The sequence below is a fragment of the Glandiceps talaboti genome, chromosome 12 (genome assembly GCF_964340395.1).
Source record: "Glandiceps talaboti chromosome 12, keGlaTala1.1, whole genome shotgun sequence".
NCBI classification, from domain to species: Eukaryota; Metazoa; Hemichordata; class Enteropneusta; family Spengelidae; genus Glandiceps; species Glandiceps talaboti.
Window position 1 is genome coordinate 12,005,737 of NC_135560.1, and position 13,007 is coordinate 12,018,743.

A 13,007-nucleotide genomic window follows, 5' to 3' on the forward strand; every position below is an offset into this window, starting at 1 on the left:
AGGTAGAATTGTGGTTGAGAAACATAGATAAAATTGGATAATGTTTACACACTTTTTATGGTAATTATGATTAATAAATTTGACTGTTATTGGTATGACCACTGATGGCTATCGAATGAGTAGCTAACTAGTATGACAAGGTTAACAAGAATGTCAAGTCGACCAACACAGAGGGCGCACTTCTATCCTTTTTACAATCTTGAGCACTCCGCACCACAATTACACAATAACAATATTAACCGTATTCAAACGTTCCATGGACTGAGGAAGAGAGATAGAGAAACTGTTACTCAGCTGCTAAGGGAACAGAGAGGAAATCCAATAAAAAACAAAGATGTACTATACTCTAAAGTAATGGCATTGAAACCACAAAATGATATCCATGGAATGAAAACCGAATAAAAACATTCTATCACTCCTTTATAGGCATGAATAAACTAGCACCAACATCCCATCCCACACTGTCACCCCCTGGCAAACAAGTTCAAACAGTTTTATGTACACCATTTGGTTTTGTTTGCACTGGCCAACAAATCTCAGTTTCTATTGACTGATTCAAATACAAACAGTTATGTAAATTGTAGGTTTTTCTTCAATTCATTCCATTTTTCTCTCAGGTTCTGTTTCATTTGATCATTTGAACATATGAAATCGATGCTTTGATATGAGATATTCCACAGTTGTTGTCTGTCCAAGTCAAAGGTTTCTGCAGCTATCTTGTATTCCTCTGACAAACTGGTCACAAAAACACCTTTGTCATCCGTCTGAGGGAAAAAATTGATACTAATTCAGCACTTCTAATAGTACACTTTGCATCTCTTTAGAGAGCTAAGAAAAATAAATTCAACATAGTATATAAAGGGAGAAACGGAAGAACAAGAAAAGTACCAAAATGGAAGCACAAGAACATTGGTGTGAAACAGCGCCACCTATTACTCTAATGAAAATACTATTGTTTTCAAGGACTACAGGCAGCATAACACTATTCAAACTGTAAATTGCATTAAAGTTCATTTCTTTTTACTGCATCACTTTAGATAGATTAGAAAATAACTTTTACAGAATTGAGGACATGATTGAGAATATTAAAAGGATCAACATTGTTAAACAGCGTGTCCTATTTACTCACAAAAATGCTGTTGTTTTCAGGGAGGAATAACAATAAATGTATATATCAATTTCACTTAATGTTCAATATTGTAAAACAGCGTGACCTATTCTGCTAATGAAAATAATATTGTTTCAAGGACCAAAGGCGGCATGATGATATAATAAACAGTTCATTGTTTATCTTGTCTATAGATTTAAACAAATATACTGTCAATTAAAGTAGAGATTTTCTTCTTTATTTGGTGATAACATACATAGGTAGGCTTCACAATTTATCAAAATACACTCACATAGTTAACCACTACTGGGAATTTTTTGGCTGGTTTCAATTCACTGCAAATGTATCCTATTCATACAAAAAATTGGTTGCAACTGTGGTAAAGCTTCATTGTTCTATCCACTGGCTTGTAGAGCAATGTTTAAAAGAACTGATTTCTGTAATATTGTGACCTCTACATTGACCCCTCTACATACATATAGCGGGGCAACATATAGTTCACTGAATGATACATTTTTACATCGAACTGTTGTGTTTTTCTTCATATTTCTTTTCTTTATCATGATTGACAATGATTATTGCTCTGCTTAGGTTACATTATGCTTTATCTGCCAGGGATGGAGGAGTATATGTGTAACTATAAACAATCCTAAAGCTTATAACGTGTATCACATGGAAGGAAAATGTACACAAGTCAGTGTATAGCCTAGGGTATCATATGACTGGACTCTTCTATGGTGGTGGCACTACGATAGTAATGGTGGTGGTGGTGGTGGAGGTGGTGGGGGGGGGGGGGGGCTGGGTTGAAAGAGGGAGGGGGGGAGGGGTGAAGATATGAACAAAGCATGTTCTTGTGCCAGCCAGGCCTCTATCAAAATCTAAAATAGTTATATTCACTGTGCAACTGGTTGTGGATAGGGGGGGGGGGGGGGGGGGGGGGTGACATATGTACACAAAAATGTATACATACAACGATCCCTGACAAGGGAACAGTAAGAGACCAGTATCAAGTCAGAATTTAAACTGATGATGTTCAATAGATTGCACTGTTAGGGGTTGAATGTGTGGACAGTTAGAACTGAAGGGGTTGGGATGAAACCCATAAAATGAAAATTTACACCAATTGTGATTGGATGATCCATTAAATGTATACTTACACCAATAGTGATTGGATGACCCATATCATACCAAAATTTAAACTGGTGATCTTCATAAGATTTTACTGAATGGCACATAAGGTTTGATGTCAAACACAATTCTGAAAAAAAGAAAAGAAAAAAGACATCATAAATCACCTCATGCAGTAATAATAAGTTCTTGTATCACAACAAAGGGTTCTTATTTGCTGAAGATCTTGAGTAACATTTCAACCATATTTGTGACAAAGTCAACCAAGCTATAGACAACCTGTAAATGGGGACCTGTTAGAACAGACAGTGTTACACGAAGGACTCAATTCTGTATGCTTCGTGGCACCACATATTGTATGTTCCCGGGGAGTTGAAGAAGTATAACATGTTAATTGTGCCAGGATAGGTCTGTGTTAGGGTAATAATTGTAAAAATGCTTTGAGCAATATTGCAATTATGCGGAAAATGCAATAAAAATGAGACAATATGACTGAGACACCTATTTACCTGGGTGTATTGGCTTATTCTATACATTTGAATTTTGTTGTGTTGTATGCAAGCAAGCTGTACCAATCTGTACCAAGATCATAGTATTTGGTAAATGTAATTTATTAAGGTATATGAGATGATTTAAGAGATCTGTGAACCAAACAACTATGACACCGTATGGGTATTAAAAATACAAACTACAATAACACATCTAACAATTTCATTAATGACTTTGTCACAACAAAGAGGAAGCAGTTCTCTTCATATCAGCGGTTATAATTGGAATTTATAAAAACACAATGGAAACCAGTTGACTTGAACAAACATATTGTACAACAAAATCTAATTTATGATCTACTGTTACATTGCTATATTTTATTGTCTGGCTTGACACAATTCTTACTCAATACTGCTACACTTCATCATCTGGCATGACAAAAATCTTACCAGCATTGCTACAATTTGCATGAGTTGCAATTATTTGAAACAATCACAAGTAAGGACTCCAACCTCTACCTCTTGTAGGTTATAAGACAATTCACTATTACTAGTATCATGAAACTGTCATGCCTTAGGAACACCAAGATAATTCCTCACACTTTCTCAACTTGTTTCATCATACCTTTTAACATAATGGGTTATGCCATGTGTGAACACAGACCTATTCATCTCAAGAAGGAAACAATGCTATGTGTGAACAAACCTATCCACCCCAAGAAGGAAACAATGCTGTGTGAACACAGACACACACATATTCATAAAAGAGCTGTAAAATTGTGTTCATTAATACTGTTACAAAAATGATTATAAGACATATTTCTCTCGACTCCCTATCTCACTTTATTGAAGTTTTACCAACAAGATTTCAAATTGAAATATTTATCATACTCCTTTCGTAAATGTACTGTTTGATAGTAAGAATAGTACAGAATATAATTGACACTTGAAGGATTTTGTCTATTTATACTTTACCATAGAAATACATCTTTCAGTTTGTTATTATTGAACGGACATAATACTAGTGAGTGTACTTGAAGCCATACAAATCCCGCATATTGAGACCCTCATAGTCAATATCCATACCTAATGGTAAGTTGTGCTTCTTCATCAGTTCTATGAGTTCATCATTACCACCCACTTCAGGATGAAGGAAGGTTCCATGGCCAACTCTATGTGGGGGTAATTGCAATAAGGCTTTATCATCCTGCATGTTTGGAACCTAAAATAGACACAAGGATATACATGTATTGTGCAGCAGCCACAACAGATACAGAGATAATTTCTAAATTTGACCGTTTAGGTACATCATCAAAGTAAGAATTATATGATTATTTATGACTTCTGCTCCTTTTTGTTACACAAGTATTAGTCTAGGTACACATGAAAATAAGTCAACCTGCTGGTTTTATTTTGACCCCCCCCCCCCCCCCAGTATGAGGTAAAATGTTACTACAGGTACTGAGAATAAGTCAACCTTCTTGTTTCATTTTGACCCTCTAGTATGAGGTAAAATGTTATTACAGGTACTGAGAATAAGTCAACCTTCGTGTTTCATTTTGACCCTCTAGTATGAGGTAAAATGTTATTACAGGTGCATACCACACACTTACACATACATTACTGTAGCTGCACATGAGACTAAGTCGACATTTCTATTCTAATGTGACAGTATGACGTAAAAATGTTATTACTGGTACTGGTACGGAGAATAATTCCACTAATTGCTCATAAACGATGAAGGACATGAAATATTACCCACACTTTAAATAATTGATATAGCTGTAGTTTGTACAATTACTGAAATTAAAGACGTATAGCATATACTCAAGGCCACATTTTCAATAAAAGTGTACAAAATATAAATACATTAAGACACACTAAAATTTAAGTAGAACTTACGAACAACTGAAAGTCAACATATTGCGATGATGGTGATTAAATATGGCACAAAGAGGGTTGGAAACCAAAGACTGGTGTATTCATATTTTAGTTACCAAAATATTATGTCATAATAATGGCAACTTATATTGTATATAAATTCCTGATAAGAGCTCTATCAGTGCTAGATATGTTTCCACATGTTTTAGGAGTCAAAATGTCATAAGAATATACATGTGTTTCAATATGAAACAAAAGCAACCACCAAACACCACAAAGTTACACACAGTGCCTCTAGAGCATTCCCTGTATACCGGGGAATTGATGGCAAATGGGTTGAAGTGTTGTTCCATTATTTTTAACACGAAATGTAATTTTCATCCAGTTCTTCTTCAAAATTAATTATCTTAATTTGCATTGTTTTGAAATTCCATAATAATTGAATATATGCATTTTGGTCATATTTCTTTCCTTATTAATTTCAATGTTTTTGCACATAGACTGATGTAGAAATACAGTCAACAACTAAAGACCTACCTCTGCTACATGGACCCCAACATATAAACCACGACTTTTAGCTTCTTTTAATGCTGGTATCAGGTGGGTTGAATCTACCTAATAAAAGAATGGAAATTACAGTCAAAGTTATAATGGATGGTATGATAAATGTAAGACAAGAGTTATCACATACAGCAGATGATTGGGTTGACGGCACTTGCCTCTTAACCACTGTGGCTGGGGTTCAAACTCATTCAGAGTTTGATTAAATTTACCACGCTGTAAGTAAGAAGAGTGTCATTCAGTTTGACTATACCGAATGACACAGCTTTCCCCGGGTACTCCAGTATCCTCCTGAATTAACACTGAACCCATGACGGTTGGCCCTCGCTGGACTTATTGGGAGACAAGTGTTTATATACTTAAAGAACTATCCAGTATAAATAAAGATGATAAAAACCTAGAAATTGTAACATTGCACACTCGTTCACTCATTACTAGAACTGATACAATCTTATTAATTAGCTGAATTGTCGTTAACACCAATAAACTCAACCCCAAGATTCTAAAGGATAAAATAATTGTATCTTTTGAGGCCTTTTACCAGATGTTGATGATACTGTCTATGGATACACTGGCTTGATGTCCATGAGTAAACAGAATAAACAAATGATCAAGACCACGTAATCATGTCAACAAATCATGAATTTGTGGGATGTTGATAGCATTTGTTAGCAAGTACAACATACATGGATATTAATTACGGTAGAATGCACTTTGGGGACAAATTTTACTAAAAATCAATCAAAGTTCTTAAAAAATCACCAAACTTTGTCATGTAGAAGCTTGCTTTTTGTACCTTTGGAATAATAAAAGAAATTTGGTGCCCACCATCTCGTTTTCAAGGAAATCGTCAACGATCTTTTATTTCCCCATAGGTTAACACAGTAATCCGGTGGCCATATTGGATTCTGGTGGCCATATTGGATTCTAAAATGACTACATTTTGATAACCTTTTGACCTCTATTTCAAAAGTGTGTAAGGCGACCCAAGATTTTTTTTTCTTGAGTTTAACTGAGAATGGCTTTGCAATTTAAAGTTTATTTCTGAGGCCCATTTCACGTCAAAGGAAAAAATATGGAAGAGCAATTCTAGTCATAGTAGATACCGAGTCTTTGACAATTACAAATGAAACACAAGATAGTTATCAATATCATGTGGTAAGTAGTAAAATGTTATCTGTAGCACGGACTGCTCATCACAGTAAAAACACAATTATCATTATTATCATTATTATTATTATTATGATTATGATTATTCCAATATAATTTTAAAACTGAAACGGTCCTTTTCACATTTTGGGGAAATGAACATATTTTGATGCCTAACCTGTATGACATAGTACACATACACAATAAATATTTCGAAATTCACAAATGAAAATTTCAACTCGCAGTCAAAAATGTTTGGAAAACGATACAATCCCATATTCATTCAATTCTGTTTTGACATCAACATACAAACCAATAGCTATATGCCTATAGATATATTTATTGAATGTCAAACAAATTAATCCTCTCTCTCCCAAGGGGCATCTGTCTGCACAAAAACAACTATGAGTTGGGAGAAAGAGGACTAATTAAAATCTGTTTACCAAGGACGTATTAGTGGGGTTTTCAAATGAGAAAGGGAAAATGGAAGAGATACAAAAATTCAACAATATTTGATATCTTATTTACTTATGTATTCATACTTGTACGTGTACAAATTTGTTACATTTATCTAACCTTGGGATCACCACTCAGATCTACACCCACAACAATTCCATTGCTGCTTGCTTTAAATTCGTCTGCTAATTGCACTATCTCCATGGCAACATCTACAGTGACCCTCCTGTCAATTGACAGCAGTAATCTATCAAAAAAAGATAAACATTAAAAAATGCATATTTCATTAATTAAAACAGTGTGATAACAATGAGACAAAGAGTGCCAGGATGAGATGGCACTGATGCATGACACGCTTTTCCCAAAGACACAATTCATTTCATTTTTTCATATCATTCTTTGCTATATAAAACATTGATGTTTTAAAATTCATTAGCATAATAGGCTTAACAAAAAAAATTATGTGATGCGATCATTTTGATTTGAACAATTTCAAAACTAATATACACACCACATATCATGGCAAATTTGACTGAAATTTGGCAGGAGATTGTTCATGATGTGATGATACCCAAGGTAATATACACACCACTATCATAGCAATCGGTCCAGCAGTTTTTTGACTTTAAGTTATTTACACACACACACATACATGTATACACACACATCCATACAGACACTTTTCCATGCCTATAGCACTACTGAACCAGTTCAGTTGTGCTAAAGAGGGATACTGATTCTTACCTGATGATTATATCTACACCATTTTCTATGCAGTCTTTAATGGCAGCAACCACAGTTTCAACATAGATCATTTTTGTCATTCCTGTGAATATCAATTTATCAATAAGGTAAACTTCCCAGTGGTTTAAATACAAATACAAATATTCCAAAAGACTGTGCTATAGCAGCTCACTAGTCCTTGATGAATATGGAAAGAAACTGAATGTGCCTGTGAAGTTTCCAAGCCTCACTGGTTGCAATGTGTGGATTGTGAAGACTTTGAGATATTGAACGGGTCAGTAGAATACATGTACAGGAACTGATCCCAACATTTTACAACAACTATGTTGTGACAAATACTGAAATGGTATACAGTTAACAAACTAACATCACTCTGTAAAATTGTGGCTGAGTTTTCTATGTTTCATAATCTTAGGCAAAAATTTAATCCGAAATATGACTTCAAAAAATAGTGTAGGTAGGTCGGGATTTTATTATATTTTTACATTTTTTTATTTTTTTCAAAATTACTTTGACCCAAAGACAAGATACTCATTGGTCACAATACTTCCATAACAGTTGATGAGATGTAAAAGAAGTAAATGAAGACAATTTATGTGATTCAGAAGTAGACAAACACAATATACAGACTGTGCTGTTATAGGCTGAAATCACATCATCTCTCTCTGGAATGTGATTTTTTAAAAAGTGACTAAGGTTGGCAAGAAAATCTACATGGAAATAGAAGTAAATTGTCATAATTTTACCTTATGGCGTGTAAAATATTTAGGGTTGGCTGTTTAAACTAGGGTCGGTCAAGTTATCGTAAACAAATAATATTTTTAAAATGGCCTCATCATTCATTATAATTATTGTCACAGTTTATTGTGAAGTACTGCATCATGATAGTCCTTGTTTGTTTGAGTACCTGTACATGGTTCATCTCTTGGGGTGGTCCTCAACTCCAAATATAGTATATTGTCATCCCTGAAGTCCTGAATCACATCTTTTGTAACCATGGAAACAGCATCAGTGTTATCTACTAATTGGTGAATGATGCCAAACATCTGGAAGCACCTATAAGAAAATACAAAGAAGATTTTGTGTAATTATCATACTTAAAAATACAACTTTTATAACAGAATATTTCACAACACAGTAGTGCATATGAGTTATGACATGACCTTATAATGCATGTATGTCAGAATAGCGTATTTCATTTTAATATTTGCACTACTGCTCTTGGTGTTCTCTGTGGCCTTACTTTCAAAAGCATAGTGAGCAAATGTGCAGCAGAAAAATACTGCAGGCATGAGTGCAAATACTCTGTGTACCCAAACTGGCACCAGTGTGCCCTCTCATGATAGCCAGATTTTGTTGATGTCAAAATCAGAAAAAATTGGCATTTCTTGTAAGTCGCCACGTAGTTAGAGACAGCGGAACACCAAATTTTGGTGCATCACTAGAAATTGTGTCACGTGTGTGCGTCAGTGGTGCATCAAATTGGCTTAGAGGGCACACTGACAGGCACTCACACATCATGGTGTTCTGTTACATTATGTAGTATCACATTTGTTCATCCAAAAACAGCAAATTTGCATAACACAAGACATTACTGTATGTTCAAGGGCCTACATTGACAGACTATGTGTCCATTAGCATACAGGACTGCAATATTATGTTTTTGGTATCACACCTAAGCTAGTGCAAATACCAACAGTATGTGAGCAAACCCATGCAATATGGGATAATGTCTCGTTGTAGATATCGCGAGATAAGCAAACATGCCTAGCAACAACGGTTGTCAAACATGTGACCGTGGTCAAGCTTTCGCCGTGGCCATGTGCGATAACATTGAGAATAATAGTGTTGCTAACTGTTTGACACTTCAGCTTGACTACCCTTATGTGGCTGCTATGGACAAAATGGCTCACACAGGATCTCGTGAGATCTGCCGTGAGAAGAAAAATGGCTTATTGCAAGTAATCACTGGACAGTGGTACATATGTACATACATACTTATTAAACAGCTATTTGTTTTGCAGTTTCTGATGAAAACTTATACTATTACAAGTTATCATCAAAAAACACCCTGAAAAATTGTTTCTGTGATATTTCTGGTAATTCCATATATGCTTTATCAAGCATGAGAAATGGCCTATTTGTTAAATTTTTCATAATTATTGCTATGACATATTCATGTAGATTTATATATATAGATAATGGAAAATGTTTTTAGTTAATATGGCACACCAAGAACGAAGACCAACAATCTCACTGTTCGAAAGTCTTTGTATCTGCTGACTGGTAACATGTTAAAATATATAACCTATTCTACTTATCACTATGTGATATATAATGTAGCCAGGAGAACACAGTAAATACAGACTGTCTGAGAGTAGTAGAGAACAGAACGCACACCACACACTGTGTTACACTGTTTTTGGTCTTGTGGAGAGAACAAATCATAACCTGCATAGCATACCAACTGCTGTTAGTCTTCATAGTAAGGGGCAACACCCTGAGTAACTGTCAAACAGTTGTTGTTCCCTTTCATAGAAAGAAACAGAATGCAGTAGGTCAAACTGCTGTTGGTCTTGTAAGGAACAGACCATATTGTACCACTCAGTTGTTGGCCCCTAGTAAGGAAGTGCACATATTGTGTCACTCAGTTGTTGGCCCATAGTAAAGAAGTGCACATATTATGTCACTTAGTTTTTGGTCCCTTTGTATGAAACAGAACAGTTTGTCACATGGTTGGTAACAATGATATCTCACTAGTAAAGAACACAACAGTCACTGGTTGTCAAAAATTGCACCTTAAGTTCATTACAGTAATTGTGCCTTTAAAAAAATTCTAAATTTAAAATGACAGGATCAAATACTTACTCAGTATATGTCCTTTGTTCTTCTTTCTTCATTGTTGTCATCCAGTATCCAATTTTATCATTGCTGTCCTTGTGTTTTGCTGCATACGATTCAATCAGTTTTGTCATCGTTTTCTCACCAATCGACCCATTAAGATGTGCATGCAATTCCTGCAAATTTAAAGACCAAACAAAAAAATAACTCACTTTGAGATAGTTTTGTTATAATTTAATTTTAAATTTAATTTTAAATTACACATGTCTTCTTTCGCAGTGAGTGAACCTGCGCGATCACAGAAACAAGTGTAATTTTACCCCTTTCATATATAGTTGGTTGAATACGTCAATATTAACGATATTATCGACATTTCATTGTATTCTGATATAAATATTCTGAGACATAACTCGGGAAACAAATGCCTGTGGAACAGGGGTGCGATGTTTGTGTGATAAAACGGTGTTTTAAGCATTTACAAATCTATTTTTGCGTGATAGTAATTATATTATATCTGTAGTGTGGAAATCTGTGATTAAAATGGTAAGCACACTTCTACTTTGGGCCCGGGCAGTCCCGGGCATAAATTAGTAGGACCTTGGAGGAATTATACTGTCAGTATAATTCCTCCAAGGTAGGACCCAGTAGTCTGACTACACAAGGATTTTGGGACGTTTCAGTTAAATAAACATGGGAAATGGTAATAAACATGACAAATGGTACTGAAATATGAGATCGGCTGACAACTGAGTCACCAAAACTTGCCGCGCCCGCGGTGCTGCATGATTGCTGGATCCGAACCCATAACCGGGGCGGGGACCAGGTACCGTGGCGCGGCATTCGGGGCTCGCGAGGACAAAACAACTTCAACGTCAGTGACAATCTTCTTATACCAGCATTACCTTCACTTATATGCGTTCTACTTTCCTAAAGACAATATATCTAGCTTACTGACCGCTTTAGGAAGTTGTCTGCAAAATTCCGCCAGGTCCATGATTGTAGGTCACTAATTCCATACCCTTTAGCACACTAGTAAGTGAGGAAAAGCCCACCTATCTTACTCATATAAATATATAAGGGTTGGCAGCACACCACATACACATGCACAGAACATAATTGATTATATTATATTAGCTTACCTTAGCTTAGCTTAGATTGGATTAGATTAGATTAGATTGGATTAGATTAGATTAGATTAGATTAGATTAGATTAGATTAGATTAGATTAGATTAGATTACATTACATTACATTACATTAGACTAGACTATATTAGGTTTGATTTGATTTGATTTGATTTGATTTGATTAGATTTGATATAACTTTATCAAAACCATTTGGTCATCGGAGCTGGGGGGTCAGTTTGAGAAAACCCATGTTCAACTCCAAAACACCCCCCCCCCCCCACCCCCACCCAGTTGATTAAAAATACACGGCCCCTTACACCATGTACACTTACGGTATAGGGGTTAACACGTTACATGATTATGACAAAATACAAAAGAACACTATACCATTGTATCGGCTATGATTTTACCACTTAGGCCAAACAAAAAAAGTTGTTTGATTCCGGTTACCCGACCCCACCTAGTTTTTCACGCCGATCCTAAACTTTTTTTTTACGTATTCGAGAAAAGTAATAAAATCGCGAAAATCGTGAAGTCTAGCAAGAAATATTGGATGCGGAAACTGACATCCACTTAAAAAGACAACATAAAACTATTCTTCCAATCTGTAATGGCTGTACATCTGATAGGAAGAAATAAACAACTCAGAGACCATTTGGAAAACAATGGACAACCTGAACTAGACACTCACACATGACAAAAAAAATACACAATAAAATGAAATAAAAAATCTACCCAACCCACCTATTTTAAAACTGAATGTAATCGGAACCACACAACTTTCTACGCCTTATAGACTGGCTAGTTGTTTCTAGAGCGCATTATCTGGACGATTTTTGTACTAGACGAAGTGTTCAATTTTTCTTCGTATTGCACTGATCTGGTGTAATGTCGAGATATAGCAATGTTCTGGGCACAGGGAGCCCAGAAACCATGTTATTACAACTCAACGATCTTACACAAGCTGTTGTCATCGAATCACATGACCTTCTGTATATAGACTATTGCCCGCGCGTGCAGATGCTACTAGTATATTGCCCGCGCGTGCAGATACTATATATATATTGCCCTGCGCTATCGCCTGCTGGAATTATTTTCGACCGATGCACTTCTCTTCTGCGCATCGAAACAATGGTGTCGTCTAGTGTTGCGCGCTTGAGATGACAAAGTCAAAACACAAGGGTTTATTTTTTGCAGAAAGCAAATAAATCTAAGCTGTAGGGTCACTCTATCCTCTACAAATAGTGTCATGTACGCACTCAATGTTATATACAAGAAAATTTGGATATGCACAATTAATGAAAGTGGTGGTGGTGGTGGTGGTGGTGGTGGTGGTAGTGGTGGTGTGAGTGGTGGTGGTGGTGGTGGTGGTGGTGGAAGTGGTGGTGTGACAACAAAAAAACCAACAACAACAACAACAACAACAGCAACAGCAACAACAACAGCAGCAGCAGCAACAACAACAACAACAACAGCAGCAGCAGCAGCAATCACAACTATAGTTCATATAACGATAAAGATATATG

General features: G+C 35.7%; 1 protein-coding gene across 1 annotated transcript; it reads right to left on the reverse strand.

Annotated features, from left to right (window-relative positions):
• Positions 1-569: 569 nt before the first annotated feature.
• On the reverse strand, positions 570-11,350 carry LOC144442931 (N6-Methyl-AMP deaminase-like). Its single transcript, XM_078132304.1, has 9 exons — positions 11,312-11,350; positions 10,384-10,532; positions 8,423-8,571; positions 7,516-7,597; positions 6,892-7,018; positions 5,143-5,220; positions 3,811-3,946; positions 2,266-2,366; positions 570-764 (listed from the first exon to the last, which is right to left on the reverse strand). Exons 1-9 carry the CDS (start codon positions 11,348-11,350, stop codon positions 570-572), a joined length of 1,056 nt encoding a protein of 351 aa, XP_077988430.1.
• Positions 11,351-13,007: the final 1,657 nt, after the last annotated feature.

Bases quoted from the DNA above. Each gene is read 5' to 3' on its own strand.
- LOC144442931 (XM_078132304.1), bottom strand. From the start codon at position 11,350: ATGGACCTGGCGGAATTTTGCAGACAACTTCCTAAAGCG. The intron at 10,533-11,311 runs GTCAGTAAGCTA...TTAAATTTGCAG, and splicing joins GCAGACAACTTCCTAAAGCG to GAATTGCATGCACATCTTAA. The intron at 2,367-3,810 runs GTATGGATATTG...TCTTTTTTTCAG, and splicing joins GAAGCACAACTTACCATTAG to AATTGTGTTTGACATCAAAC.